General features: G+C 37.1%; 1 protein-coding gene across 11 annotated transcripts in view; it reads left to right on the top strand.

Moving 5' to 3' along the window:
- The window catches only part of NCOA6 (nuclear receptor coactivator 6), a 91,143-nt gene that overhangs the window by 16,939 nt on the left and 47,842 nt on the right, over positions 1–26,362 (top strand). For 7 of the 11 annotated variants that reach the window (XM_025469796.3, XM_025469793.3, XM_025469790.3 and 4 more), the window contains 5 exons: positions 9,759–9,861; positions 11,406–11,478; positions 15,116–15,397; positions 20,745–20,900; positions 25,892–26,014. In XM_025469796.3, coding sequence (XP_025325581.1) covers positions 15,163–15,397; positions 20,745–20,900; positions 25,892–26,014 — 514 coding nt within the window. In that variant the 5' untranslated portion in view covers positions 9,759–9,861; positions 11,406–11,478; positions 15,116–15,162. The remainder of the gene's footprint in view (positions 1–9,758; positions 9,862–11,405; positions 11,479–15,115; positions 15,398–20,744; positions 20,901–25,891; positions 26,015–26,362) is intronic. The other 4 variants (XM_025469789.3, XM_049100547.1, XM_049100546.1 and 1 more) reach the window with 1 other exon arrangement.

The raw sequence follows: 26,362 nt of genomic DNA, 5'->3' as shown, positions 1-26,362 counted from the left end.
ACCTGATTAAGAGGTTAGTATCCAAAATATATAATGAATTTACGCAGCTCAACACAAAAAACCCCAAATAATCCAGTTTAAAAATGGACATAAATAGACATTTCTCCAAAGAAGACATCCAGATGACCAACAGTCACGTGAAAAGATGCTCAACGTTATTCATCATCAGAGAAATGCAGATCAAAAAACCACGATGAGATATCACCTCTCACCGGTCAGAATGGCTAAAATAAAAAAAAAAAAAAACAAGAAACACAAGTATCAGAAAGGATCTGGAGAAAAAGGAACCGTCATGCACTGTTGGCAGAAATGCAAATTGGTGCAGCCACCTCAAAATATTAAAAACAATTAGCATATGATCCAGTAATTCCACTACTGGGTATTTACCTAAAAAATGTGAAAACACTAATTCTAAAGGATATGTGCACATCTATGTTTATTGTAGCATTATTTAAAATAGCAAGATTATGGAAGCAGCCCAACTGTCCACCAATAGATGAGTGGGTAGGAGCACTGAGTGGCACAGTCAGTTAAAACCTCTGACTCTTGGGACACCTGGGTGGGTGGCTAAGTGGTTGATTGTCTGCCCTTTGGCTCAGGGCGTGATCCTGGAGTCCCGGGATTGAGTCCCACATCAGGCTCCCTGCATGGAGCCTGCTTCTCCCTCTGCCTGTTTCTGCCTCTCTCTGTGTGTCTCTCATGAATAAATAAAACCTTAAAAAACAAAAACAAAAGAAAACAAAACAAAAAAAACAAAGAAAACCTCTGACTCTTGGTTTTTTTTTTTTTGTTTTTTTTTTTGACTCTTGGTTTTGGCCCAGGTCATGATCTCAGGGTCATGAAATGGAGCCCTGCCTCGGCCTCCATGCTCAGCATGGAGTCTGCTTAAAGTTTTCTCTCCCTCTCCCTGTGCCCTTCCTCCTACCTCTTCTCTCTCTCAAATAAATAAATCTTTTTTTTTAAATAGATGAATAGATAAAGAAGATGTGATATATATACACAACAGGATATTACTCAGCCATAAAAAATAAAAAGAATGAAATCTTGCCTTTTGCAACAACATGGATGGACCTAGAGGGTATAGTGCTAAGTGAAATAAGTCAATCAGAGAAAAACAATACCATATGATTTCACTCATATGTGGAATTTAAGAGACAAAACAAATGAGCAAAGGAAAAAAGACAAAAAACTGGACTCGTAAATATAGAAAACAAACTGCTGGTTACGGGGGAGGGGGATGAAATAGATGAAGAGGATTACGCTTATTTTGATGAGCACTGAGTAATGTATAGAATTATTGAATCACTGTATTGTACACCTGAAACTAATATAACATTGTATGTTAACTACATAATATAAAAAATATATATCAAGAACTCTTATAACTCAATAGTCAAATATTCCAATTTCAGAAATTAGCAAAGGATTTGAATAGATGTTTCTGCAAATTATGCCAGTGTCAAATAAAAACGAAAATATGCTCAACACCATTTGGCACCAGGGAAATGCAAATCAAAATCACAGTGAGATACCACTCATACCCACTAGGATGGCTATAATCAGAAAGGTAATAACAAGTCTTGGTGAGGATGCAGAGAAATTTAAACCCTTGTACACTGCTGGTGGGAGTATAAAATGGTGTAACTGCTTTGTAAAACAGTTTGGCAATTCCTCAAAAAGTTAAACATAGAATGTAGGACCTAGCACTTTTACTCCTAGCTGTAAATATATAGCCATATACATATGTATATTCGAGAGAAATGAAAACATATCCATGTAAAAGCTCATATTACGAATATTCATAGCAACATTATTCATAATAATGAAAAGTGGAAGCAACTGAAAAGTGAATGGATAAATAAATAGGGTATTTTTTGGTAAGGGATATTTTTTTTTTTTTAAATTTTTATTTATTTATGATAGTCACACAGAGAGAGAGAGAGAGAGAGAGAGAGGCAGAGACACAGGCAGAGGGAGAAGCAGGCTCCATGCACCGGGAGCCCGACGTGGGATTCGATCCCGGGTCTCCAGGATTGCGCCCTGGGCCAAAGGCAGGCGCTAAACTGCTGCGCCACCCAGGGATCCCTTGGTAAGGGATATTGTTTGGTGATTTTAAAAATGTTACTTGCAGGATCCCTGGGTGGCTCAGCGGTTTACGTGCCTGCCTTCGGCCTAGGGAGTGATCCTGGAGTCCCAGGATCCAGTCCCACATCGGGCTCCCTGCATGGAGCCTGCTTCTCCCTCTGCCTGTGTCTTTACCACTCTCTCTGTCTCTGTCTCTCATGAATAAATGAATAAAATCTTTAAAAAAAAATGTTACTTGCTCCAACACCTTCAAAATATGCGAAGTGAAAGAAGCTGGTCACAAAAGATCAGTTATTATATGGTTTCTGTTATATGAGGTATCTGGAATACACAAATGCTCTTTGATCTAGTCTAAAACTCTTTACTATTTATTTATTTATAAATATTTTATTTATTTATTCATGAGAGACAAAGAGAGAGAGAGAGAGAGGCAGAGACACAGGCAGAAGGAGAAGCAGACTCCATTCAGGGAGCCTGACATGGGACTTGATCCCGGGTCTCCAGGATCAGGCCCTGTGCTGAAGGCGGCACTAAACTGCTGAGCCACCTGGGCTGCCCCTCTTTACCCTTTAATAGGAGAACTTAACCCATTAAATTAACAACAGAATTGTTGAACATATTAGCAGAATTGTTCATAGTACTCAGATGAAGATAATGGTGACTAGTAATAGTTCATTTTTATTTCATATCTTATAGATCTTCCTTTTCAATGATTTTTTTAAAAAATAGCTTTTATTCAGTGCTCTTTATTCAATAAGTAAGCAGCATTGAATAAATAGAAAAATAATATAGAAAGGAAAAAAAATCCCAATACCAAGTAATAGATACAGTTAAATGTCAAGGATAAGGAGCATAGTATTCCATTCCTTACTTAGAGGATTTAGGGTAGTGTTAGGGTTATGAGTTAGAAATAAGGTTAGGGTTAGCAATCATTCAAAATATCTGTAAAGGAGTAGAGACGACGATAAGTGGCCAATTTCTGATGACTGTGTAATTGTAGTACGGCTGGCTAGTCTTGCACCTTTGTAGACACTTCTGGATGTTGGGTATTAAAGGCCCAGAATTCACACTCTTCATTTGTGCTTAGAATTTGTCTTCCCATGGAGGCTCTAAAGCTGAATAGGAAAAACCCATTTAACCCATGGTTATTAGAAAGGAACTGAAGGCTATTAAGTACCTGAACATTTGAAAGATGTTTGAAAAAGAATGGAGGACAGTAAGAGGTAGAATTTTGTCTGAACAATTAGAAGTTTATGATTAAAAAAAATAGCATTGATGCTAATCATATTTATAACAATTTTTTTAGACTTAATGTTTAGCTGATTTCATCCCGTCTCAAGGTCTTTGTTTTTGGTTAATTATTATTAGATAATATTTTTATGAAAAGTATCTGATAAAAGTATCTTTATGTTAGTTTCAGACTGAATGACTGCTTGGTCAGGGAGAGGACAGAATTATTAGGTCACATTATTTTCCACTCCTAATTTTTTACTATTTTGCCATTGACTTCTGATCTTACGAAGCAGAAATCCAAGGTCAGCCTGATTTCTGGTCATCTGTGTATGACTTCTTTATTGCTTTGTGGGTTGATTGTGGGACATTTTCTTTATCCTTAAAATCTAAAAGTTTGACTAGAAAAAAATCTAGCTGTCATTATCTTTTCAGTAATTTTGCCTGGTATTTTATGAGCTCTTTTGAGCTAGAGATGCAGAACATTTTTTGACTCAGGAAAGTATTCATTTCCCTTTTAAAAGACCTTTGATTATTGGGGCCCCTGGCTGGCTAAGTGGTCTGGATCTCAGGATTGTGAGTTCAGGCCCCCTGTTGGTCATGGAGCCTACTTAAAAACAAACAAACAAACAAACAAAGCTTTGATTATTGTTTCTGTTCATTTGTTCTCTATCGATCTTCTTTCATAATTTCCATTACTTTGTCCTTTCCATCTCTATTATGGAAGTTTCTCAAATTGTCATCCCCATACATCTAATTAAATATTCTGTTCTTATAACTTTTAGTAAAGATCTGAAATCTGAGGTGACATATTTACTTTTTTACGTTATTTTTCTTTTGCTTTTTCCCTCTATTATTTCCACTTTTGTATCTCAACTACTTCTTTTCATTCCTGTCTAGGGACTTTGATCTCTCATTTTAATGTTTTATCAAATCTATTGAGAATAATGTAGTTGATATCTAAAATTTAACCTGTTCCTCCTTACATATTAACTTTCTGAATTACAGGTGCAGAGTTTCTCTTATGTGTTGGAATGTTCCTTTCCCTCAGTTATTCTTCCTTGAAAAAGGATAGGGGTGTATAGGTCTGGTACTTACCAAATAAACAAGATAGATAGGTACCTCACTGGCTGCTTGCTGGCTCTATAAGTTGCCTTTCCTTTCAGGTGTTAAGCTAAAGAACTAATCAGTGATAGTTTTGGAATACTTTTTGTGTCTAGCAGTCATTTATGTTCCTCCTATTTGACTGAGGGGACAGGAGCAATGGGGGTGGGGGATATCCCTTTCTGTAGCCTGGGTAATTTGACTTCAGAAAGGAGAATTTGTTTTTGATAATTTGAAGCCTAAGCTACAAATACCTGTGGTTCCTGAATGTAATGCTCCTAAGGCTTTTGGTTGGTCAAGTCTTCCTTGTCTGTCTTCAAATTCCAAGATGTGTGTGTACTACTTTGTATGTTATAGAACCTGAAATAGAGAGGGGAAGCCATGGGCATGTAATAGTGCTAACTATTCTAAATGGGTCTGTCATGCGAGTGTAGGTATCATCTCTGCCATTGCTTACTCTGGAGAGCTGTTTTATTTTTTAAAATTTTTTGAGAGATTTATTTATTTGAGTGGGGGTGGGGTGGGAATCATGCATGTGCGCAGGGAGTAGGGAGGGGCAGAGGGAGAGGGATGGAGAGAATCATAGCAGACTGGGCTGAGTGTGGAGCAGATACAGGGTTGTTCAATTTCACGACCTTGAGATCAGTACCTGAGCTGAAACCAAGAGTGGAATGCCCAACTGACTGAGCCACCCAGGTGCTCCTGGAGAAAGCTGTTTTACAGCAGGTAGCTGGAGGGATGGAGCCACACATATGGGAGTCAGTTAAAAATCTGTTACCTTCCTGCCTGGCTCTTCTGTTGGATTTCAAGTCCCATTCCTGCCTTGGGCATTAAAGTAATTTTTGGGTCCAATGATTCTTTGAGCTGCGCAGTCCTAATTTCCAGTGTTGTTAATAACTTTGACTCTTATTGCTTCCTTAAGTATAACAATGAAAATACCATTGAAAAATTAGGGTGGAGGCAATGATAGAGATGAACCAGGTATTCTTAGGTAGCCTCCATTTTAACTTCCAGCTTAGATTAACTTTTTGAAAGGAGGGAGATGAGAATAGTGTGGACAACAGCCACTAGTGGAAGAAGAAAGAGTTAGAGACCTTGCACCAAATGATTTCCAGTTCCTCAGGGAAGTATGATTAACATTGAAGTCAAATAGCCAAGGATTAAAATAGTTATAGTGTCCTTAGATCTGGAAAATGTTAGCTCATCATTTTCTAAATGATAACATAGAAGCTAAGAAGGGTTTAAGGGACTCCAAGGTCATAGAAAGGACATAGAAAAGGGACTCCAAGGACATAAAAAAAACCAAGATGGAATACAGGGTGGTATAGTTCACTTTTAGATTCTATATAGTTATGTTTTGTTTGATTTTCTCACAAATAATATGGTTTGTATTACATAACAAATTTAAAGAAACAATCAAATTTTCTTTTTTTTTTTTTTTACAATCAAATTTTCTAATAAGCAACAGAAGAAAAAGCTCTCATTTCTCCGTCACTTTTTCGAGCAAATTCTTTTTTTTTTTTTTTAAGTCTTTTCTTTTTAAAAAGATTTTATTTATTCATGAGAAACACAGAGAGAGAGAGAGGCAGAGACATAGGCAGAGGGAGAAGCAGGCTCCATGCAGGGAGCCTGACGTGGGACTCCAGGATCAGGCTCTGGGTTGAAGGCAGCGCTAAACCGCTGAGCCACCCGGGCTGCCCTCTTTGAGCAAATTCTTAAGCCACATTCCCCACCTGACTCAGTTTCCTCATATACAGTAAATTAAATAATGTATCAAAAGTGTGGTTTTTAAACTTTGGCTACATATTAAAAGTCAGCTGGCCACTGTTTCAATGCCCAAAACTTAGGCCACAGTACATAGTATATGACTCAGGCATTATTTTTAAAATTTTCCCAAATATTTTTTTAAATTTCCCAAATGGGGGATCCCTGGGTGGCTCAGTGGTTTAGTGCCTGCCTTCGGCCCAGGGTGTGATCCTGGAGTCCTGGGATCGAGTCCCACATCTGGCTCCCTACCTGGAGCCTGCTTCTCCCTCTGCCTGTGTCTCTGCTTCTCTCTCTCTCTCTCTCTGTCTCTCATGAATAAATAAATAAAATCTTTAAAAAAAAATTTCCCAAATGTATAGCCAAAATTGAGAGTTACTGCAGTTCTTTCAAGGCATATACTCATTTGATCTCAGATATTCTGACTTTAGTCATTTTGGAGTATTTGGGGCAAGTATTGACCTGAAATAAACTATATCACTTGGTTTTGGTATTTCTGCTAATTGTTCATTGTCTGGGAATCACCCTGGTAAAAAGAGAATTTAGTATATGGTGGAAGAGGCGCTGAACTTGAGGTTAAAAAACCAGACCACATGGGACTGGATCCCGGGACCCTTAGATCATGACCTAAGACCTGAGCTGAAGGCAGACACTTAATCAACTAAGCCACCCAGGCACCCAGGATTTATTCATACCCTCCCAGGATTTATTTATACCCTCCTCCCCAGCTTTTTAATATGAAAAATTTCAAACATATAGAAAAAATACAGTGATAATAATTTGCTGTATCTGCATCATGTCTGTCTAGCTACCTGTTTTTGCTGAATACTTTGAAAATAAGTTGCAGACATTATGACACTTTATCCCTAAATACTTTCCCATGAATCTCCTAAGAATTAGGGCATTTTCTACACAATCACAAATAATATTACCACACTCAAGAACTTCTGTTTTAAGATTTTATTTATTTATTTGAGAGAGAGAGTGAGCATGAGGGTGGGATGGGCAGAGGGAGGGAGGGAGGGAGGGAGAGAGAGAGAGAGAAGCTCCCTGCTGAGCTCAGAGCCTGACGTGGGGCTCAGTCTCAGGACCTTGAGATCATGACCTGAATGGAAGTCAGATGCTTAACCACCTGAGCCACTGAGCCACACAGACACTGCTGTTTGTTTTTGAAATTTATTTATTTATTAGAGAGTGCACACAAGCACATGTGCATGTGAGGGCAGGGGCAGAGGGAAAGAATCTCAAGCTGACTCCTAGCCAAGCAGGGAGCCCAACAAGGGGAGTCTGACAGGGGTCTTAGTCTTAAGACCCTGAGATCATGATCTGAGCCAAAACCAAGAGTTGGAGGCTCAACTGACTAAGCCACCTAGGCACTCACACCCAAGAACATTTTTCAGAATGCCCTAAAATCTTCTGTAACTTCACATTCAGTTTTCCCCACTGTCTAAAAATTTTCTGGCTGTTTTCTTCAAGGTGTGTGTAGGTAACATTCATGCATTGGATTTGGTGGTTATATTTCTGAAGTCTTTTAATTGAGAATTGGGTTTTGAAGAGACCAGATCACCTTTGTTGTAGCAAATCCCACATTCTACATCTGATTATTTCTTCATGCATGTAATCGAATACTTCGTCATGTAATTGTACTCATTGCTCTATCTCCTGAATTTCCTATAAAGGAGAAATTAAGTTTAAAGATATGTTTAGATCTAGGTTAGGCATTTTGAGTGATAATACATTGTAGATGATGACTGGTACTTAAGGTTACATCACATCAGGAAGCATAAATAAAAGGTCTTACTCTCCAGGGTGCTTGGGTGATGCAGTCAGTTAAGCATCTGCCTTTGGCTTAGGTCATGATCCTGGGGTCTTGGGCTCCCTGCTCAATGGAGAGCCTGCTTCTTCCTCTCTGTCTCCCTCTGCCTGCTGTTCCCCCTGCTTATGCTCTCTCTCTTTTTTTTTTTTTTAATTTTTATTTATTTATGATAGTCACAGAGAGAGAGAGAGAGAGAGAGAGAGAGAGGCAGAGACACAGGCAGAGGGAGAAGCAGGCTCCATGCACCGGGAGCCTGACGTGGGACTCGATCCTGGGTCTCCAGGATCGCACCCTGGGCCAAAGGCAGGCGCCAAACCGCTGCGCCACCCAGGGATCCCTGTACTTCTAATACTTGTAGGGTTTCATTTGTTACATTGAAGTTTTGGGTCCATTTGGAGTTCTCTTGATATGAGTTATAGCTCTAATTTCTTTTTTTCCCTACATGGCTACTTACACCCATTTAGTGAAAAATTAATTTTTCCCACCTTCATGAGATTCTAAAATTCCATATCCATTTTGATCAGTTTGGGGGATGTTAGTCTTCCATTGGTCTTCCATTTGTTTATATGCCAGTACTACATACACAGTTTTAATTACTGAGGCATTATGTTTTGATATCTGGTAAGGCTTATCTCTTTCACTGCTCATTTTTTTTCAGGTTTTTTTTTTTTTCTTGTTTCCATATGAACTTTAAAGTCAGCTTGTCCATTTAAAAAAATAAGTTAGCATTTTTTATTGGGATTATTAAATTCTAAATTATGGAGAATTGATGTTTAGGAGTTTTTTTATCTGTTAATTTGGTGTCATTCCATTTGTTCAAATTTTTTTTTTTATTTGGAGCCTTCGTTAGTATTTTAAAATTTTCATCTTGTAGCTGTGCATTTTCTTTTTAGTTCACTCCTAAATATTTTATCTTTTTTTGCTGTTGTAAATTAGATTTTTTCCCCCAGCTACTGTTGATCGATTGCAAATGTAATAAAAACTATTGTTTTCTGTGTATTTTGTACCATTCTACATTACTGAATTTTTTTAAGGTTTTATTTATTTATTCATGAAAGAAAGAGACAGAGACACAGGCAGAGGGAGAAGTAGGCTTCCTGTGGGAGCTCGATGTGGGACTCCATCCCAGGACCCCAAGGATCATGACCTGATCCAAAGGCAGATGCTCAACTTCTGAGCCACCCAGGCACCCTTACTGAATTTTTTTATTTTTTCTGTTTCCTTGTTGATTTTCTAAGATGTTCAAGAATACAAATACAAATATCATCTGCTAATAGTGATAATTTTATACTCTTTTTCCCAATTTTTTACTATTAGTCTTGTTTCATTTCATTGACTTTATATCTCCTGCACAGTGTTTAATAATACCTAATGGATATCTGTCTTCTTCCCAGCTTTTCCCCATTAAGCAAGCTGCTGACAACTTAGGGTCAAAAAGATTTATTTTGTCATATAAAGGAAGTGTTTGTAATATTCCAATTCGTTTCTTTTTAAAGATTTATTTAAGGGAATCTCATATATGTCCCTGAGTTTTGAATCCATAGTCTTTGAAATGCTTGTTGAATAGTGGTTTAATTTCAGAAAAAAGATATATGTTGTAGACTTAATGAAAATTCTGTTTTAACATCATCTGAAGATGTCTAAGTTGACTTGGCAACTTGTGATACTTGCATTGACTTCTGTTACAAAGATGTCACCTCTGTAATTTCTAATTTCTGTATAATACTGAAACTTTATTTTCTCTCTCTCTCTTTTTTAGAATTTTTATTTGGCTGCTGCCTTGAAATACTGGCCCTAAAAATGCCAGCTTGTTTGGACTTAGAAGATGACCTGGATAAATGATAAAAATTAAAGACATTTTGGTAAGTGAAATATTATGTAAAAGAGTAGTTAAGGCTTAGCTTAATTCCTTGCAACAGAATTACTCTACCAAAGTCACATAGCAAATAAAAAAACTGTTTCCTTCATCATCTGGCATATTGTCAAAGGAGAAGGTGGTCTTTGGGATGCCTGGGTGGCTCAGCGGTTAAGCATCTGCCTTCGGCTCAGGGCATGATCCTGGAGTCCCAAGATCGAGTCCCACATCAGGCTCCCTGCATGGAGCCTGCTTCTCCCTCTGCCTGTGTCTCTGCCTCTCTCTGTGTGTCTCTCATGAATAAATAAATAAAATCTTAAAAAAAAATTAGAAGATGGTCCTTCAACCAGTTGTGGGAGGCATCAGCATGTTTAATGAAACCCAAAATTCACTGAGTTGAGTGCTTTCTGTTCTTCTGGGGTTGAAACCTTGATTTCTTTTTCTTTATCTTAGAGTCCACAGGCCTCTCAGGAAGCACATCATAACTTTTTTTTTTTAAGATTTATTTATTTATGAGAGACAGCACAAGTGGGAAAGGCAGAGAGAGAGAATCTCAAGCAGACTCCACACTGAGTGAGGAGCCCAAAGTAGAGCTCAGTCTCATGACCCTGAGATCATGACCTGAAGTGAAATCAAGAGTCGGACACTCAACTGACTGAGCCACCCAGGTGCCCTGGCACATCATAACGTTTAAATGCATTTTAAATATCTGGTCTCTGCCAGCACTATACCAAACCCTGCATAATTCACCCAGACCTAATGTTGGACTAGTCAATCATATAAGTCATAGAAATTGAAAACTGAAAAGAAAGAAAAAGAAAGAAAGAAAGAAAGAAAGAGAAAGAAAGAAAGAAAGAAAGAAAGAAAGAAAGAAAGAAAGAAAGAAAGAAAAGAAAGAAAAGAGAAAAGAAAAGAAGAGATTGAAAACTGATGGCTGAGCCTTATGCAACTACAGCATGTTTCATTTAGCCTGCAGTATTTTCCAAAAATGTAAAGCTATTTTTAAATTCTGGAGATATTCACTGAATATATGGATTTTAGTCTTTTCTTAAAATTTAGAACATCTACTAGTGCTGGGCCTGTACAACCCCTCCCATCTTTCCAAAAAGAAAGTAATAGGCTAGAGAAGAGTAGTGGCTGCTTAGCATGGATGGGTTTGTGAGTTTCCTGTTGCCCAGATCATTTATACAGTATGCGCAAATGCATTTAATATCCAGTGTACTTCTCTTATTTTATTTGCCTGACCCCTGTGAGTATGGGAATTTATGATTTCCGATGTACAACATAGGGCCTTGTCTTTTGTTTAAATGGCAGCCAAGTTGATAATCTGAATAACCTGTGACAGTCTTTTACTCATTATTCAGCTACCTACACCAGTCCTTTATCTTCAGATCTAAATGTAAGTCTGGTGCATATTAGCAGTTATATGTATAATATATCTGATATATAAATTCATGTACTTAAAAGTAACAAGTTATAAGTAATACAAATTTATATATTTACAAATATACATGTTTACGTATATTTATTTTTAATCCTATGATTTGGAAGGTGTTCATAAGTAAGCTTCTAAGCCATCCTGATGTCTGGTGGAGTTTTACCTCGGAGCAGTAGTTTGTTGCTGGTATGCTTGCTTTTTTCTTTTCTTTTAAAAACATTTTTATTATGAACAATTTCAAACATTTTTAAAAATTATACTATAAACAATAGTATAATGAACACCTATATACCCATCACCTGCATTTAACCTTTATTAACATTTTGCCATATTTGCTTAATCTATTTTTCCTTAATTATTTTTGTAATTTTTTTTTTTTAAGATTTTATTTATGTATTTGAGATAGAGAGAGAGAGCAAGAGGAGGAGCAGAGGGAGAGGGACAAGCAGATTCCCTGCTGAGCTCAGAGCCTGACTTGGGGCTCAACTCAGGGCTTGACCCAAGGACCCTGAGATCATGACCTGAGCTAAAATCAGACACTTAACTGACAGAGCCACTCAAGTGCCACCCTTCCTCAATTAAAGTAAAACATAAGCATTATAACATTTGACTCCTGAGTGCTTCAGTATGCATCTCTTGAACAGTAAGAACATTGTATTGTATAACCATAACACCATTATGATCACGCCTAACAAAATTAGCAGTGATTCCCAGGATGCCTGGGTAGCTTTGTTGGTTAAATGTCTGAGTCTAGATTTCAGCTCAAGTCATGATCTCAGGGTTATGATATCCAGCTCCTACGTCAGGCTCTGTGCTCAGCAGGGCATCTGCTTGAGATTCTCTCTCCTTCTCCCTTTGCCCTTCCCCCTACTCTCTCTCTCTCTAAGTCAATCAATCTTTTTAAAAAATTAGCAGTGATTCCCAGGACGCCTGGGTGGCTCATTGGTTAAGCGTCTGCCTTCAGTTCAGGACCCTGGGATCAAGTTCTGAATCAGGCTCCCCACAGGGAGCCTACTTCTTCATCTGCATCAGGCTTCCACAGGGAGCCTACTTCTCTGCCTCTCTCTCTTTGTGTCTCTCTTGAATAAATAAATAAAATCTTTAAAAAATAAAAATTAGCCTTCATGGCATGATTGATGTCACCTTTTTGGAAGACTATCAAAATCCAAGGTTTTTAGTTGGCTTCCTTCTTTCCAGTTAAAGATTCTTTTGGAAAACATATCTTAAATTTGAAATCCTTCTTGCAGTCATCCCAACTATGGAATAGCTACTAAATAGCTCCAGTATTTTAGGCAGTCTCAGCAGTTATCAGCAGTCATTTTCCTAATGAACAGCAGCTTTTAAGCCCTAAAGCTTTCTTAGTCTTGTTTATTTACCTCTAAAGTTCTTTAAATCTGTGAAGTACAGATGTTAGTTGACTAAAGGCAACAGTATTTATGAGGGATTTCTTGAACGCTATTGTTTTTTAACCACTCAAATCACACTATTCTTTTGTAATAATCACAGTACTAGAAAATGATATACTTGCCAAACTGTAAAGTACTCTGTTCGAAGGATTGGGTTTTGTTTTCCATACTTAAAACAGAGGAATTTTTTTTCCCCCTAAGATTTTAGCTTAAATTTGTTTTGGGAAAGTCTTTATTCTTAAGAAGTTTAAGTGACTTTTAAAATAGAAAAAGAAAAAAAGTTAAACAGTTTTTAAAAGTTGATACATTTTTTCCATTTGTGCTGGTAATATAACCATGTTACAGCATAATTAGCTTTGCATATCCGCAGTGACTTCTAGTGTATTTGGAAAATAAGAAAAGAAAATTTACCAGTGATCTTACCAACCTAGAACAATCACTGCATTTTTGTGAATTTCTTTTCGGCTCTTTTTCCTTATCCATCTTTTAAAAAACACAAAGTTGTAATTATAGTTTATGTAAGGAATGTTTTTAAGTTAGAAGAGTTGTATGAGGTTCTTATGTTTCTTTCTTTTTTTTTTTTTTTTTAAGACTTATTTATTTATTCATTCAGAGAGAGCGAGAGAGAGGCAGAGGGAGAAGCAGGCCCCATGCTGGAAGCCCGGATGTGGGACTCGATCCCCAGTCTCCAGGATCACACCCCAGGCTGCAGGATGCAGGAGGCGCTAAACTGCTGCGCCACTGGGGCTGCCCGGTTCTTATGTTTCCATGTCATTCTTCATATTCACTCACTTTTGGGTTAAGAATGTGATCTTCAGGCCCAAAGCTAATGAAGAAAATGGCCACATAATGTGATCTCTAGTACATGTACTCTTTGGTAGAGAACGTAACTGAAAATAGCCGATAATGTGATTTTTCTAGATCTAAAAATTTGTTTATTCATGAGAGACACAGAGAGGGAGAGAGAGAGAGAGAGAGAGAGGCAGAGACACAGGCAGAGGGAGAAGCAGGCTCCATGCAGGGAGCCTGACATGGGACTCGATCCTGGGTCTCCAGGATCAGGCCCTGGACTGAAGGCGGCACCAAACTGCTGAGCCACCGGGGCTGCCCAGATCTAAAAGTTTAAAAGTAATTTAGTTCTGTCCAGGACAAAGTTCTTTCCCTCCAGAAACATGGGTTAACCACTTCTTTTCCTTTCCTAAAAGTATTTAAAAACATTTTTTTGTTTGTTTTTTCCTGAATTATTATTTTTAGCCATATAACTACTAATAACCCTTTAAACATTGTTTTATTTTTTTTAAAAGATTTTATCTATTTATTCACGATAGAGAGAAATAGAGAGGCATAGACACAGGCAGAGGGAGAAGCAGGCTCCATGCCTGGAGCCTGACGTGGGACTCGATCCCAGGACCCCAGGATCACGCCGTGGGCCAAAGGCAGGCGCCAAACCGCTGAGCCACCCAGGGATCCCCTAAACGTTGTTTTAAAGGGTTCTCAAGACTTTAGGATTTTAAGTAGTCCTCTGGATTTTTTTTTTTTTTTAATTGGGTCAAGTTGTGCTTTTCAGGTTAGAGAAAGAGAAAGGCTCTAAAAACATTGGCACCTCTGAAACTTTTATCGGGATAGGAATAACAAGAGTCTCAGGGAGCCCCTTGCTCAGTGGGCCAAAGACTTACATAAATTATTCTCCAAATATAACTTGTTTTATTTTCTTGTGATCTCTGTTCCCTCTCCCCATATTATAGGCTTACCAAAAAGTAGCCTATGACATAATAGACATAGAAATTATAATAAAAGGAACTTTACTTAAAACTGGCAAAGTTTTATTTCAAGTATTTTTTTAAAAATTATTTATTTGAGAGAAAGAGAGAGAGAGAGTGAGAGGGAGGGGAAGAGAGAGAGGGAGAAAAGCTGACTCCACCCTGACTAGAGTCTAACATGGGACTTGATCCCATGACCCTGAGATCATGACCTGAGTTGAAATCAGGAGTCCGACGCTCAACCAACTGAGCCACCCAGGTGCTGCCCCTATTTTAAATATTTTTAAGAACTAGTTATTAGGGGCACCTGGGTAACTCAGTTGGTTGAGCATCTGCCTTTGATTCCGGTCATGATCCCAGAGTCCTGGCATCAAGCCCCACATTGGGCTCCCTGCTCAGCGGAGACTCTGCTTCTGCCTCTTCTGCCTGCCACTCCCCCTGCTTGTACTCTCTTTCTCTCTCTCTCTCTCAAATAAAGTCTTTTAAGAAAAACTAATTATTACAGAATATCTTAATTAGTTTATCCTCTTTGTAATTTCTTAATTTTTATTACCTGGCAAATAAATTATAGTTTTCACAGAACAGTGGGTTATACATTGTTGATTTTATTTTATAATTATGCACTTATAATACCTTTTTAATTTTCTTTTTTCAAAGGTTTTCTTATTCTCCATTTGGCATATGCTACTGGAATAATATTCACCATGGTTTTGGATGACCTTCCAAACTTAGAAGACATCTATACTTCCTTGTGTTCATCAACAATGGAAGACTCAGAGATGGATTTTGATTCTGGACTAGAAGATGATGACACAAAAAGTGAGAATATTTTGGAGGATTCCACAATCTTTGTGGCCTTCAAAGGAAATATAGATGATAAAGACTTCAAATGGAAATTGGACACAATATTGGAGAATGTGCCCAATTTGTTACACATGGGTAATTTGCTTTAATTATTTTCTTCTCGTTACTCTTTTTTTAAAGTGTTTGCTCTTCTGTAATTTTCTTGAGTTTTACAAAGTAAAACTATACTGGATTGAAAGGCTGATTTTAAGTGCAGGATTAGAATTTTAGAATTTTTTTAATGAGGTATAGTTGACATAATATACATTATATTAGTTTCAGATATACAACATACCATTCCATATTTTTATGTATTGTGAATGATCACCACAATAAGTCTAGTTAACATCTGTCACCATATATAGTTACAATTTTGTTTTCTTGATTTTTTCAAAATTTTTTACTTAATTCAATTTGCCAGTATATAGTATAATGCCCACAGTTTTCTTGTGATGAGAATTTTTGAGATATATTCTCTTAGCAACTTGAAAATATGCAGTAAAGTATTACTAATCATAGTCACTATACTGTACGTTACATCCCTATGACAACAACTGGAACTTTGTACCTTTTGACCCCCTTTACCCATTTCACCCACTCCCCACCCCTCATCTTCAACCTCTGTCAACTACCATTCTGTTCCCTATATCTACGAACTTGGTGTTTTTGGTTTGGTTTTGTTTTGTTTTGTATTTTAAGATTCCACATGTCAGTAAGATCTTACTGTATTTGTCTGCTTATTTCACTTACCATAATGCCCTGAGGGTTCATCCATGTTTGTTGTAAATGGCAAAATTCTTATTTATAGCTGAATAATACTCCATTAGATATATATATATATGTGAGATTGATATATATTATATATATATTGATATATATAGGTTGATATATATATATACATATATATGTGTGTATATATATATATAATGGGTTTATGTATTTCCTCACATTTTTTCACATTTTCTTTGTTCATTCATCTATCCACAGACATTTAGGTTGTTTCCATATATTGCTTTTATAAATAATGCTGCAGTGAACATGAGGGGTCTAGATATCTTTTTGAGTTATTGGTTTTGTTTTCTTCAGGCAAATACTCAAAAATAGAATTGCTGGATCATATGTTTTATTTTTAATTTTTTTGAGGAAACTCCATACTGTTTTCCACAAACTGGCAGCACCAGTTTACATTCTTACTAACACTATGCGAAGGTTCCTCTTTTCTCTACATCCTTGCCAATACTTTTTTTTTTTGGTCGTTAATAACCATTCTAACAGATATGAGATGATACCTCATTGTGGTTTTGATTTGCATTTCCATAATGATTAGTGACGTTGATCACCTTCCATCTACCTGTTGGTCATCTACATGTAGTCTTTGGAAAAAAGTCTATTCAGATCTTCTGCCCAATTTTTAATTGGATTGTTTGGATTTTTGCTAGCAAATTGTCTCATTTCTTTATGTATTTTGGATATTAATTCCTTATCAGATGCATGATTTGCAAATATTTTCTCCCATTTAGTAGATTACCTTTTCATTTTCTTGATGGTTTCCTTTGCTCTGCAGAAGCTTTTTAGTTTGATGTGGTTCCACTTGTTAGTTTCTGTTTCTTTTGCTTTTAGTGTCACATTTTTAAAAAATTGCCAAGACCAATGTTAAGGAGCTTACCACCTATGTTTTCTTCTAGTTTTATGGTTTCAGGTCTTACATCAAGTCTTTAATCTATTTTGAGTTAACTTTTGTGTATGGTATAAGATAGTGATCCAGTTTCATTCCTTTGCATGTGGCTGTCTAGTTTCCCCAGCATCATTTATTGAAGTGACTGTCCTTTGCATATTCTTGGCTTCTTTGTCATAAATGAATCGACCATATATGTGTGGGTTTATTTCTGGGCTTTCTATTTTGTTTCATTAATCTGTGTGGTTTTTTTTATGCCAATACCATACTGTTATTATTACTATAGCTATGTAATATAGCTTGAAATCAGAGGTAGAATTTGTTTTTAAATAAAAAATGCTGTTGTATTACTTTTAACTACATGGAGAAACTGAACATGATAAGGTATTGCTTAACATAGTAATCCTTAAATTATCTGCTCTAATGTATAGGAGTTAATTCTTAAGACCCATGTTTATTTATTGTTTTTAACACTCCAAACTTCAGTTTCCATTCCTTCCTTCAATACTGGAGCTTGAAGGCCCCTTAAAGCTTAAAAAAACTTTTATTTCATGGTTCTACTTAAACGTACATGAAATATGTTTTCTTAAGTTTTATTTATTTATTTTTAAGATTCTCTTTTATTTATTCATGAGAGACACAGGCAGAGGGAGAAGCAGACTCCCTGTGGGGAGCCTGATGCAGGATTCGATCCCGGGACCCCAGGATCATGACCTGAGCCAAAGGCAGACACTCAACCACTGAACCACCCAGGTGCCCCATTTTCTTAAATTTTAGATGAAAGGTTACCCAGCTGGCAGCTTGCTGTGTTATGGCTCTACTTTCGTTTTTTTTTGTTTTTTTAATGTCTGAATTTCATTGCCGATGCTTTTAAAATTGAAATATTTTACATACAAATCCAGACTTTGGATTTAGCACTAAAAATGAAAGATCTATAAACACTGAACTCTCTTTTCCTGATGGTGCTCAGGAGCAGCTTCTATTTAGGGCAGGCCCTCATCTCACATTGCTCCTCTCTGGCTTCTTCATACATTTAGACCCACATGTCTGGGTCTTGTGGGCATTTGTGTTTTTGAACCTTGGTTTAGATGTTCTGAATCATTCCTGGTTAGAAATGATTTCCATTTCTTTCTACTCTCATCGACAAAAAAAGCCTAGATTTTATTATTTTCTTTTTTAAAAAAAGATTTACTTATTTAATTTGTGAGAGAGGGAGCACGAAGGGTGAGGAGAGAGAGAATCTCAAGCCGACTCCACACCGAGCTTGGAGCCCAAAGTGGGGCTCAATCTCAGCACCCTGAGAGCATGACCTGAGCTGAAACCAAGAGTTGGATGCTTAACTGACTGTGCCACCCAGGCACCTCTAGATTTTATTCTTCTATCACAAATCCTGATGTGATCAAGTAGTGATTAGAGTTTTAGGCTTAAAAAAAAAAAAAAAGAGTTTTAGGCTTAGTGTTGTTTTTCTTTTCCTTTGAGATTTGATGTTAGGAGGAAAGCTGTCATTTTCTCAAGGGCTTTGTATGTGTGTTTTTTCTGTGTAAAGCATAGTATTAGGGAATGTTATGTGTTAAAGTTGCAGTTACTGCCATCATTGTCACCATAATTATGGTCAGAATATAATATAAGAGCTTTTCCAGCTTAGAACAGCATACATGAAATTAAATATATATTATAGTTGTAATTTATCATATTACACAGGGAAAACTGTGTGAGTGAGCATGAAATTGTTCATTGCTCTTAATTATTCACATTTTTTCTTGATTTAAATTGCTGAATCAGGGGCTCTTGGCTGGCTCAGCTGGTAGAATTTGTGACCTTGACCTCCAGGTTGTGAGTTCAAGCACCACAGTGGGGCTTTAATTTTGCATTACAAAATAAAAGGTAGATAGATAGCTGAATCAGTTTATTTGTGGCTTTCAAATAAATTACCAAACCCAGATTTATGATGTTATCACCAAATATAAGATTGTATTCTTGGTCCAAAAGTATATTAAGTCAAATCTTCTCAGGTATGATAGAAGTTAAAATTTTTGATAAAATATAACCATTTTATAGACAAGGATTTTTAAATAACCATATCACAAATAGATAATACCATAAACAAATTTGATGTTTGTTTAAACTTTGTATAAAATTCTAGTACTCTTTAGATTGAGAAGAAGCCCTATAGTACCTAACACTCCATGGAATCAGGATCTCTAGCTTTCCTACTTTTTGCTATTCAGAGGCATAAGTGTCATGGAAAGTAAATTGACCTGAGAATCAGAGCTGGATGTTAATGCCATCTCTGATGCTGGTAGGTGACCACAAGATTCTAGGCAGATCACAGCCTCTCTTGGCCTCAGTTTCCTCATCTGTAAAATAGACTTGAACTAATTATTGCCTAATCCTTTCTAAATTTCTGTGGTTGTATTACCTCACTGCTCTTAGCAAGTAGTTTCTTTTTTCCACATTAGAACAAGTGAACTCCATGTTTGGATAAGTTAACTTTCAATGTATAGTGGTATTGGAGCTAGAAGGGGCTTTAGGCAACATGTAGGTACTTTCCTCGGTCTGTAGGTAGATCTGATTTGACAACACATATACCTGTATGACCCATTTCCTTTATATCGAAATGCAAACTGAATAGAGGATACCAAAGATTTAATTTAGCCAAGTTCATAACAAAAGGGAAAATTATGTTGTCTGGGTTGTTGAAAAAAAATTTTTTATCAGCTAATTGGGACTGGGATTTACTTTTCCATCTGTAAAACACAATTACAAACAACACTTAACCTCCTCTATTAACTTTTGTATATTCTTTCAAAAACATGTCCTGCACCTGGGTGGCTCAGTGGTTGAGGGTCGTCGACCTTTGGCTCAGGTCATGATCCGGAGTCCAGGGATCAAGTCCTGCATCAGGCTCCCAGGAAGGAGCCTGCTTCTTCCTCTGTCTATATCTCTGCCTCTCTCTCTGTGTGTGTTTCTCATGAATAAATAAATGAAATCTTAAAAAAAAAAAGTCCTAAAGTTTGCATTGACTTTTCACACTTGTTGAAATGTAATGTTTTCATATCCTCACTGAAGCTTTGTTATCAAATTACATTGTTTTTTTTTTCCTTCAGGGTGCTTCAGTAAAAATTATACTCTTAAAGCAGGGGAAAAAATTTAGATCAAAAATGACTTAAACCCTTCTTAAATTGAAGCATTTATAGGACATTGGAAGAAATGTTTTCTCCCTCTCTGTGACTATCTTGCACAGAGATACTCATTAATATTTAAATATGAATATGAACTGGCATAATCTGCATCCCATTTTTTACAGAATTTCACTGAAATTTGAGACTACATGGTCTCATGATGCCAGTTCACATACATTTAACTGAGTCCAGAACTAGACCCTAGTCTATTCATTTAAACTTATCTCTCTTCTCTCTTGCATTCCCTTCTCCATCTTACTGCTTTCCATGTATTCAGTGTGTGTGTCAGATCCTATTCTAGGGTTTGGACATATATTTTCTCATTTAGTACTCAAAATCTCATGAAGTAGTTTTTACATGAAGAGGAAGGTAAGTTTCAGAAAACTTAAATAATTTGTTCATGGTCACCCAGGTGCTAAGTGGTAGAGCTGGGATTTGATTTGAAATCTACCTAATGCCAAAGACACCTCTCAAAGCTACTGCAAGCCAATGCTCTGCCTTGTTCTTTTGCTTTTGGTTTGTTTGTTTCATGTTTTCTGGTGGCTAAAAAATTACTAATATTAATTTGCTTTCTTTCATGACCAAGAATCCAGCAAGCTAAAGGTACAGAAGGTGGAGCCCTGGAACAGTGTGCGTGTGACATTCAACATCCCCCGGGAAGCAGCGGAGCGGTTACGGATCTTGGCTCAGAGCAACAACCAGCAGCTTCGGGATCTGGGGATCCTCTCCGTTCAAATTGAAGGTGCCCATCTGGACCCAAATCATAACAAGAGTAGGATGTAGAATTTTCTGTGCTGCTTGTCTGTTCCTCTCGTGTTTCAGAATGCCAGGTAACTCATGTAACCTGTGCTTCACATTGCAGCACCATAGGATAAAGAAGAATTGAGGCTTTGTCTGGATTCTGATGCTTTAGCATCCACAGTCTCAGACTCCATTCCCTTGCCTGATTTTGTCTGTCTGTCAGATTTGGAATTTATTGGCACCCTGACCAGGAACTGATTTGTCTTTTAAAGAATATATAATTTCATTTGTTTCCTTCAAATAAACATTAGTATTTTTTTCTTTATCTAACAGAGATTAGGAGGCCCTGAATAGTCCTTTTTGTAGCAGTATTCATTTTTCAAATATTTTGCCTTAGTGGTCTTTTCAAAATGAAAATACGCTACACACACACACACATACACACAGCTTAAAATCCCTGCTATGGCTTGCTATTGTTCACAGAATAAGGACCAAACTTTATACCAAGACATCATGGCTTTGCATGGTCTGACCTCCACCTTTCTCATCCAATCGTAACTCCTACAACTCTCTTCTCTTTGCTGTCTGTTCAAGCCTCTTTAGCTGCAGCCGTTTGCATTTATGTTTTCTCTATGTCCCTTACCATGCCCCCTCCTCTTACTTAACACTTACTCAGCCTTCAAGTTTATCAGCTTAAATCATCTTGAAAATATATTTTCTGAACTCCTTGATGAAGTCAGTGTTCTTTATGTGCTCTCACAAAAGTCTGGGTTTTTTCCTTAGATCATTTATGTCACACTTTCATCAGAGCAATTATTTGATTATTATTTTATTCCCCCCTAGATTGCAAGATCCAGTAGGGCAGAGGCTATGTCTGGTTTTGCTCACTATTGTAGCTCTGCTTGCCTGGAACATGTTAGGTTCCTTGGTAGACATATGTTGAATGAAAACAAGGAAAGTACACACATAATAGCACCACTTTGCTTTAGCACTTGGCATACAATGATAAGAATAATATGGTCCTTGCTGTTACGAACTCAAAAGAAACTCCTGACTTTAGTTAGGGAGACAAACCTGTGAGAGATATATAAGTACCAAGTATGGGGGAGCACAGAGGAAGTTAGAAATGATTATATATGTATTTTGAGAAATGGGGTAAACCCCATCATTTGATAAACAAGGGAATAGTGGTTTAAATAACAATCCATCTATTATGAAAAAAAAATTGGATTATCTAAAAGGATCCAGAAAAGTAAAATTTATTCACAGCAATCTGTAGGATATTGGATGAACTTTGGGGAAGAGTGGGAGTAAAACAACTATTGCCTGCAATAAAACTAGATAGGCTGCTTATGTTTTATAGAACATAGAAGTGGTTTCTTAAAAACTAAATGTTTTATAGTCTCTGTTACCTATTTATGTGAGTTAAAAGGGCTTTGAACCTTATGTGGTAGTGTTTCCTACTGGAGAAAGGAAACACCAGTTTCTTCTTTTAATCAGACCTACGTCCTATAAGTTCTTTTTAAAAGGATAAAATGCGGGATCCCTGGGTGGCACAGCGGTTTAGCGCCTGCCTTTGGCCCAGGGCGCGATCCTGGAGACCCAGGATCGAATCCCACATCAGGCTCCCGGTGCATGGAGCCTGCTTCTCCCTCTGCCTGTGTCTCTGCCTCTCTCTCTCTCTCTCTGTGACTATCATAAAAAAATAAAAATTAAAAAAAAAAAAAGGATAAAATGCTGGCTCCTCTTTATTGTTAACGCTGTAGATTAAAGCATAAGTACCATCAGGGATGTAAAATAGATAACATATATTTCAAGAAGTTATGAAATTCACAAATGGCAATGATTATCACATTACAGGAAAGAGTTCTTTAACTTTTTAGGAAGTACATATGTGTTCCAGGTGATCTCCTTTTCTCCACACTCCCTCAGAATTCAGACAGAATCTAAAGTGGTGGCAGAAGCTTTGCTTTTGTAAAACTGGTAACAAGCTGATGCCTTTGTATATTGTAAGAAGAGATGTTGCCACGCCATGGTGTCTGCTGCAGGGGTTCAGGGACAGGTTATTCTCCCAACAGCCTATTTTCCATTGAAGAACACTCTCTGTACCCTTCCTTTTCTGAGTTTTAGCCAGGGAGTTGGGAAGACATCTTTTTTGAGGACATTTCGTGACCCCTCCATTCATGGTGATTTAAAGCAGAAGTCTGCAAACTTTTTCTGTAAAGGGCCAGAGAATATTTTTGGCTTTGTGGAACCTAAGACCGCTGTCACACAATTCCAGTCTGGTTGTAGTACAAGACAGCCATAAGCAATATGTAAGTGAATGAACATGGATGTCTTCCCAGCAACACTTTAATTATTACAGGCAGCAGGCTAGATTGAGCCCATAGGTTGTGGTTTGCTGACCCCTAATCAGCAAGTTTGGGAGCCTCATGTGTGTTTCTTTGATACCAGTTAGCTTATATGCAGTTGGCAATTAGGGGAATGATAGTAATATAATGTGGAAATTGTGTGTATTCATATAAACAAGACAAGGGAAGCTGGAATAGTGGAAATAGATGATTATCTAAAAGAAAAAAAAAAAAAAAACCTCAGCTGCTGCATAGGTGGGAAGTCCTTTCAGCTCTATTTTAAGATAATTAATCTGAACTTACATTCAGATACCTTTCCCCAGAAGTGCATCCCCAGACTTAGCTTGTGACGTTTTACTTCCTCCTGAGCTTGCAGCCTCATTGGTTCAGGAGCTCTACTGCATCTGCATTATCTCAGCACCTGATTACAGCATTGACACCGTAAACGTTTCTGGATATGTTGCTTCCATCAGTTACTGTTTTTATTAGAGTGCTGGTTACAAAACCAATAGCGTTTTAAGGTTCCAGCAACACTTTTTCCCATAAAAGCTATTTTCAGCATGAGATTTGACAGAATGTGGGATTTTCCAGGAATGTATTCATCATATAGAAAATGCCTGTAATTCTTCGTAAGGTTATAAGATGACAATTCATAATATATTTAATAAATAGCCAATGAGTGCTATTATGTATCAGACACTGTTCTGTGTCTTAAGGGTATAATTAGGGTGGCCATATAATTTATCAACCAAAATGACACTTTTGAGAGTAAAAAGGGTGCTATTAATAACTGTCCCTGAACGATAGATAAAAGGGAACTAGGGCAGATTTATGGTTACCCTTGTACAGTGATGGGGGAGGCAGACAAGAAATCAAGTGAATGAGTAAGTCATTACTCATTCGGGGATATGGACTGAAGATATAACAAGATGTTCTGATAAGGGTGATCTATCCTTGGATAAGGCAGTTGGAGGTCTTTTGGGGCCTGTGATACTTAAGAGTACATGAAAATTGAGAAGTTGGCTTATGTGAAGAGAGCAGGAGAACTGTTAGAGACTGAGGGAATGACATGTGCAAAGGCCTTAAAGTGAGAAGCAGCTTTGTGTGCCTAAGAAACTATAAAAATATGCCACTAAGGCTGAATCCTTATTTAAGTAGAAAATAGTGAGTTGAGGTTAGAGAGGCAAGGTCTACATCTGGGCTGTTAATTGTGGTAGCCACCAGCCATCTATGGATTTTGAAGACTTAGCACTCCAAAAAAAAGAACATAAAATATATCATTAACTATTTGTATTAGTTATATGTTGAAATAATAATACATTGAATATACTGGGTAAATATATTACGGTTAATTTCACCTTTTTTTTTAACCTTTTTACTATGGTTTCTAGAAAATTTAAAATCATATGTGTGGTTCATATGTCCATTTCAAAAATAATACACTTTCTGCTTAGAATGTTTTAGCAGTTTTGGTATATTAATAGTTCCTTCTCTTCATTGGAAACCCTCAAGATCTGTAGTCTCTTTTTTTCCTTTCATTCCTGACTCCCATAGGCAATTTAGAGTATCTGATAGTTCCTGGTGATTGGTCCCTTATTAGTAGGATGTTTGTGCCCTATGACCAGTCTACCTGCCTGGTTGAAATACTGAATACATAAAGGTGACTTTATCAGTGACAAGACAGAGGAAACTATTGTGCTGTCATTAGCTTTCTGCTTTGTTATCTGTTTCTATAAACCAGGACCCCACGGTATGGAATGATGCCAGAAGGATGCGGATCAATACAAGGTTTCCTTTCACTTCCTTAACCGCCAGCTAGCTATACTCTATCTGTCCACTAGGTGGTGATGTCATCCAGAGTAACAATAGTCAAACTTTTGGATTAAGTGCAGGAAGTTTCCTGAAATTTGTTTCTTTTTATAATTAAACCAAGTGGAATTTAAGTTATCTCTAAGTTTAGAGTTACCTCAAATTAATTGTAATGCTTATAATTATGTTACCTACCAGGATATTGTGAGGTTCAAATGAGATAAAATCTTGTAAGCATTAAAAACTGTACAAATGTTGGTTTGATCATTAGATGCTGTAAAAGTAGATTAGTAGCAACCTACCTACTCTTTATTGCATGAATATCTCTAATGGATACCTGTTTATGTTGCAGTTGTTGAAAGGGAAATGATGTTTTGCTCACAAATATACCATCATATGTTCTTTCTCCATTAAACCTATTCATGTCTCTACCTTCTGATTGTAAATTCCCGAAAGGTAATCTAGGATTTTGAGAATTTGAGAGCATTTTCTTCCTTCTCACGCTCATAGACACACATGCACACATGCATACACCATGAGCTACTTGAACATAGATACTCAGAGTTACAAGCCATCTCCTGACACTATCATTCACAATTGCCTATCTGCTAGATTGTGAGGATTGTTATGTTCTCCTTGTTCTTCATGTAAATAAACCTACTCAAATGAAGTTGAAGGAAGACCTATATAGTATTGAACTTAAACCTTTTGTGGTGGTAAGCTTACCATAATTCTTCAAAAACACAAAAAACTAAAGTTCTTGTGTACCTGTTTTTAAGCAACATTTGCATCTTATTCTGATGGTTTCCTTTTTATAACCTATCATTTTCAGGGGAAGGTGCTATCAACCTGGCTTTGGCTCAGAACCGAAGCCAAGATGTGAGAATGAATGGACCCATGGGAGCCGGAAATTCAGTTAGGATGGAGGCAGCATTTCCCATGGCCGGTGGTCCAGGTGAGGTCTCCCGTTCAATTGTAGGACATTTTACTGGTTTACTTGTTTCTCTTTATTTGCTAATGTATAATCATTTGGGTCCTGCAAAATAGATGGGGGTTTCTGGCACATCTCTGTTTTCTGGTTTAGGAAAGTAAGATTTAAATCTCTCTTAGGAGGGCAGAGTCACAGAGCATGGGTTCATGCTTAAAGGTAAATACATGAGCACTGAGCTGTGCAGGAAACATTTATTAAGTTCTTTTTAGACGACAGGACCTCTGCTAAGTGTTGGAGATATACATGAATAAAATATTTTCTACCCTCAGAATGTTTATAGCATAGTAGAGAATGTAGTTTTCCAACTCCCAC

This window comes from Canis lupus, chromosome 24 (genome assembly GCF_003254725.2).
Source record: "Canis lupus dingo isolate Sandy chromosome 24, ASM325472v2, whole genome shotgun sequence".
Classification (NCBI taxonomy): Eukaryota; Metazoa; Chordata; class Mammalia; order Carnivora; family Canidae; genus Canis; species Canis lupus.
The sequence above is the reverse complement of the archived record's forward strand: the minus strand, read 5'-3'. Positions and strand labels throughout refer to the sequence as shown.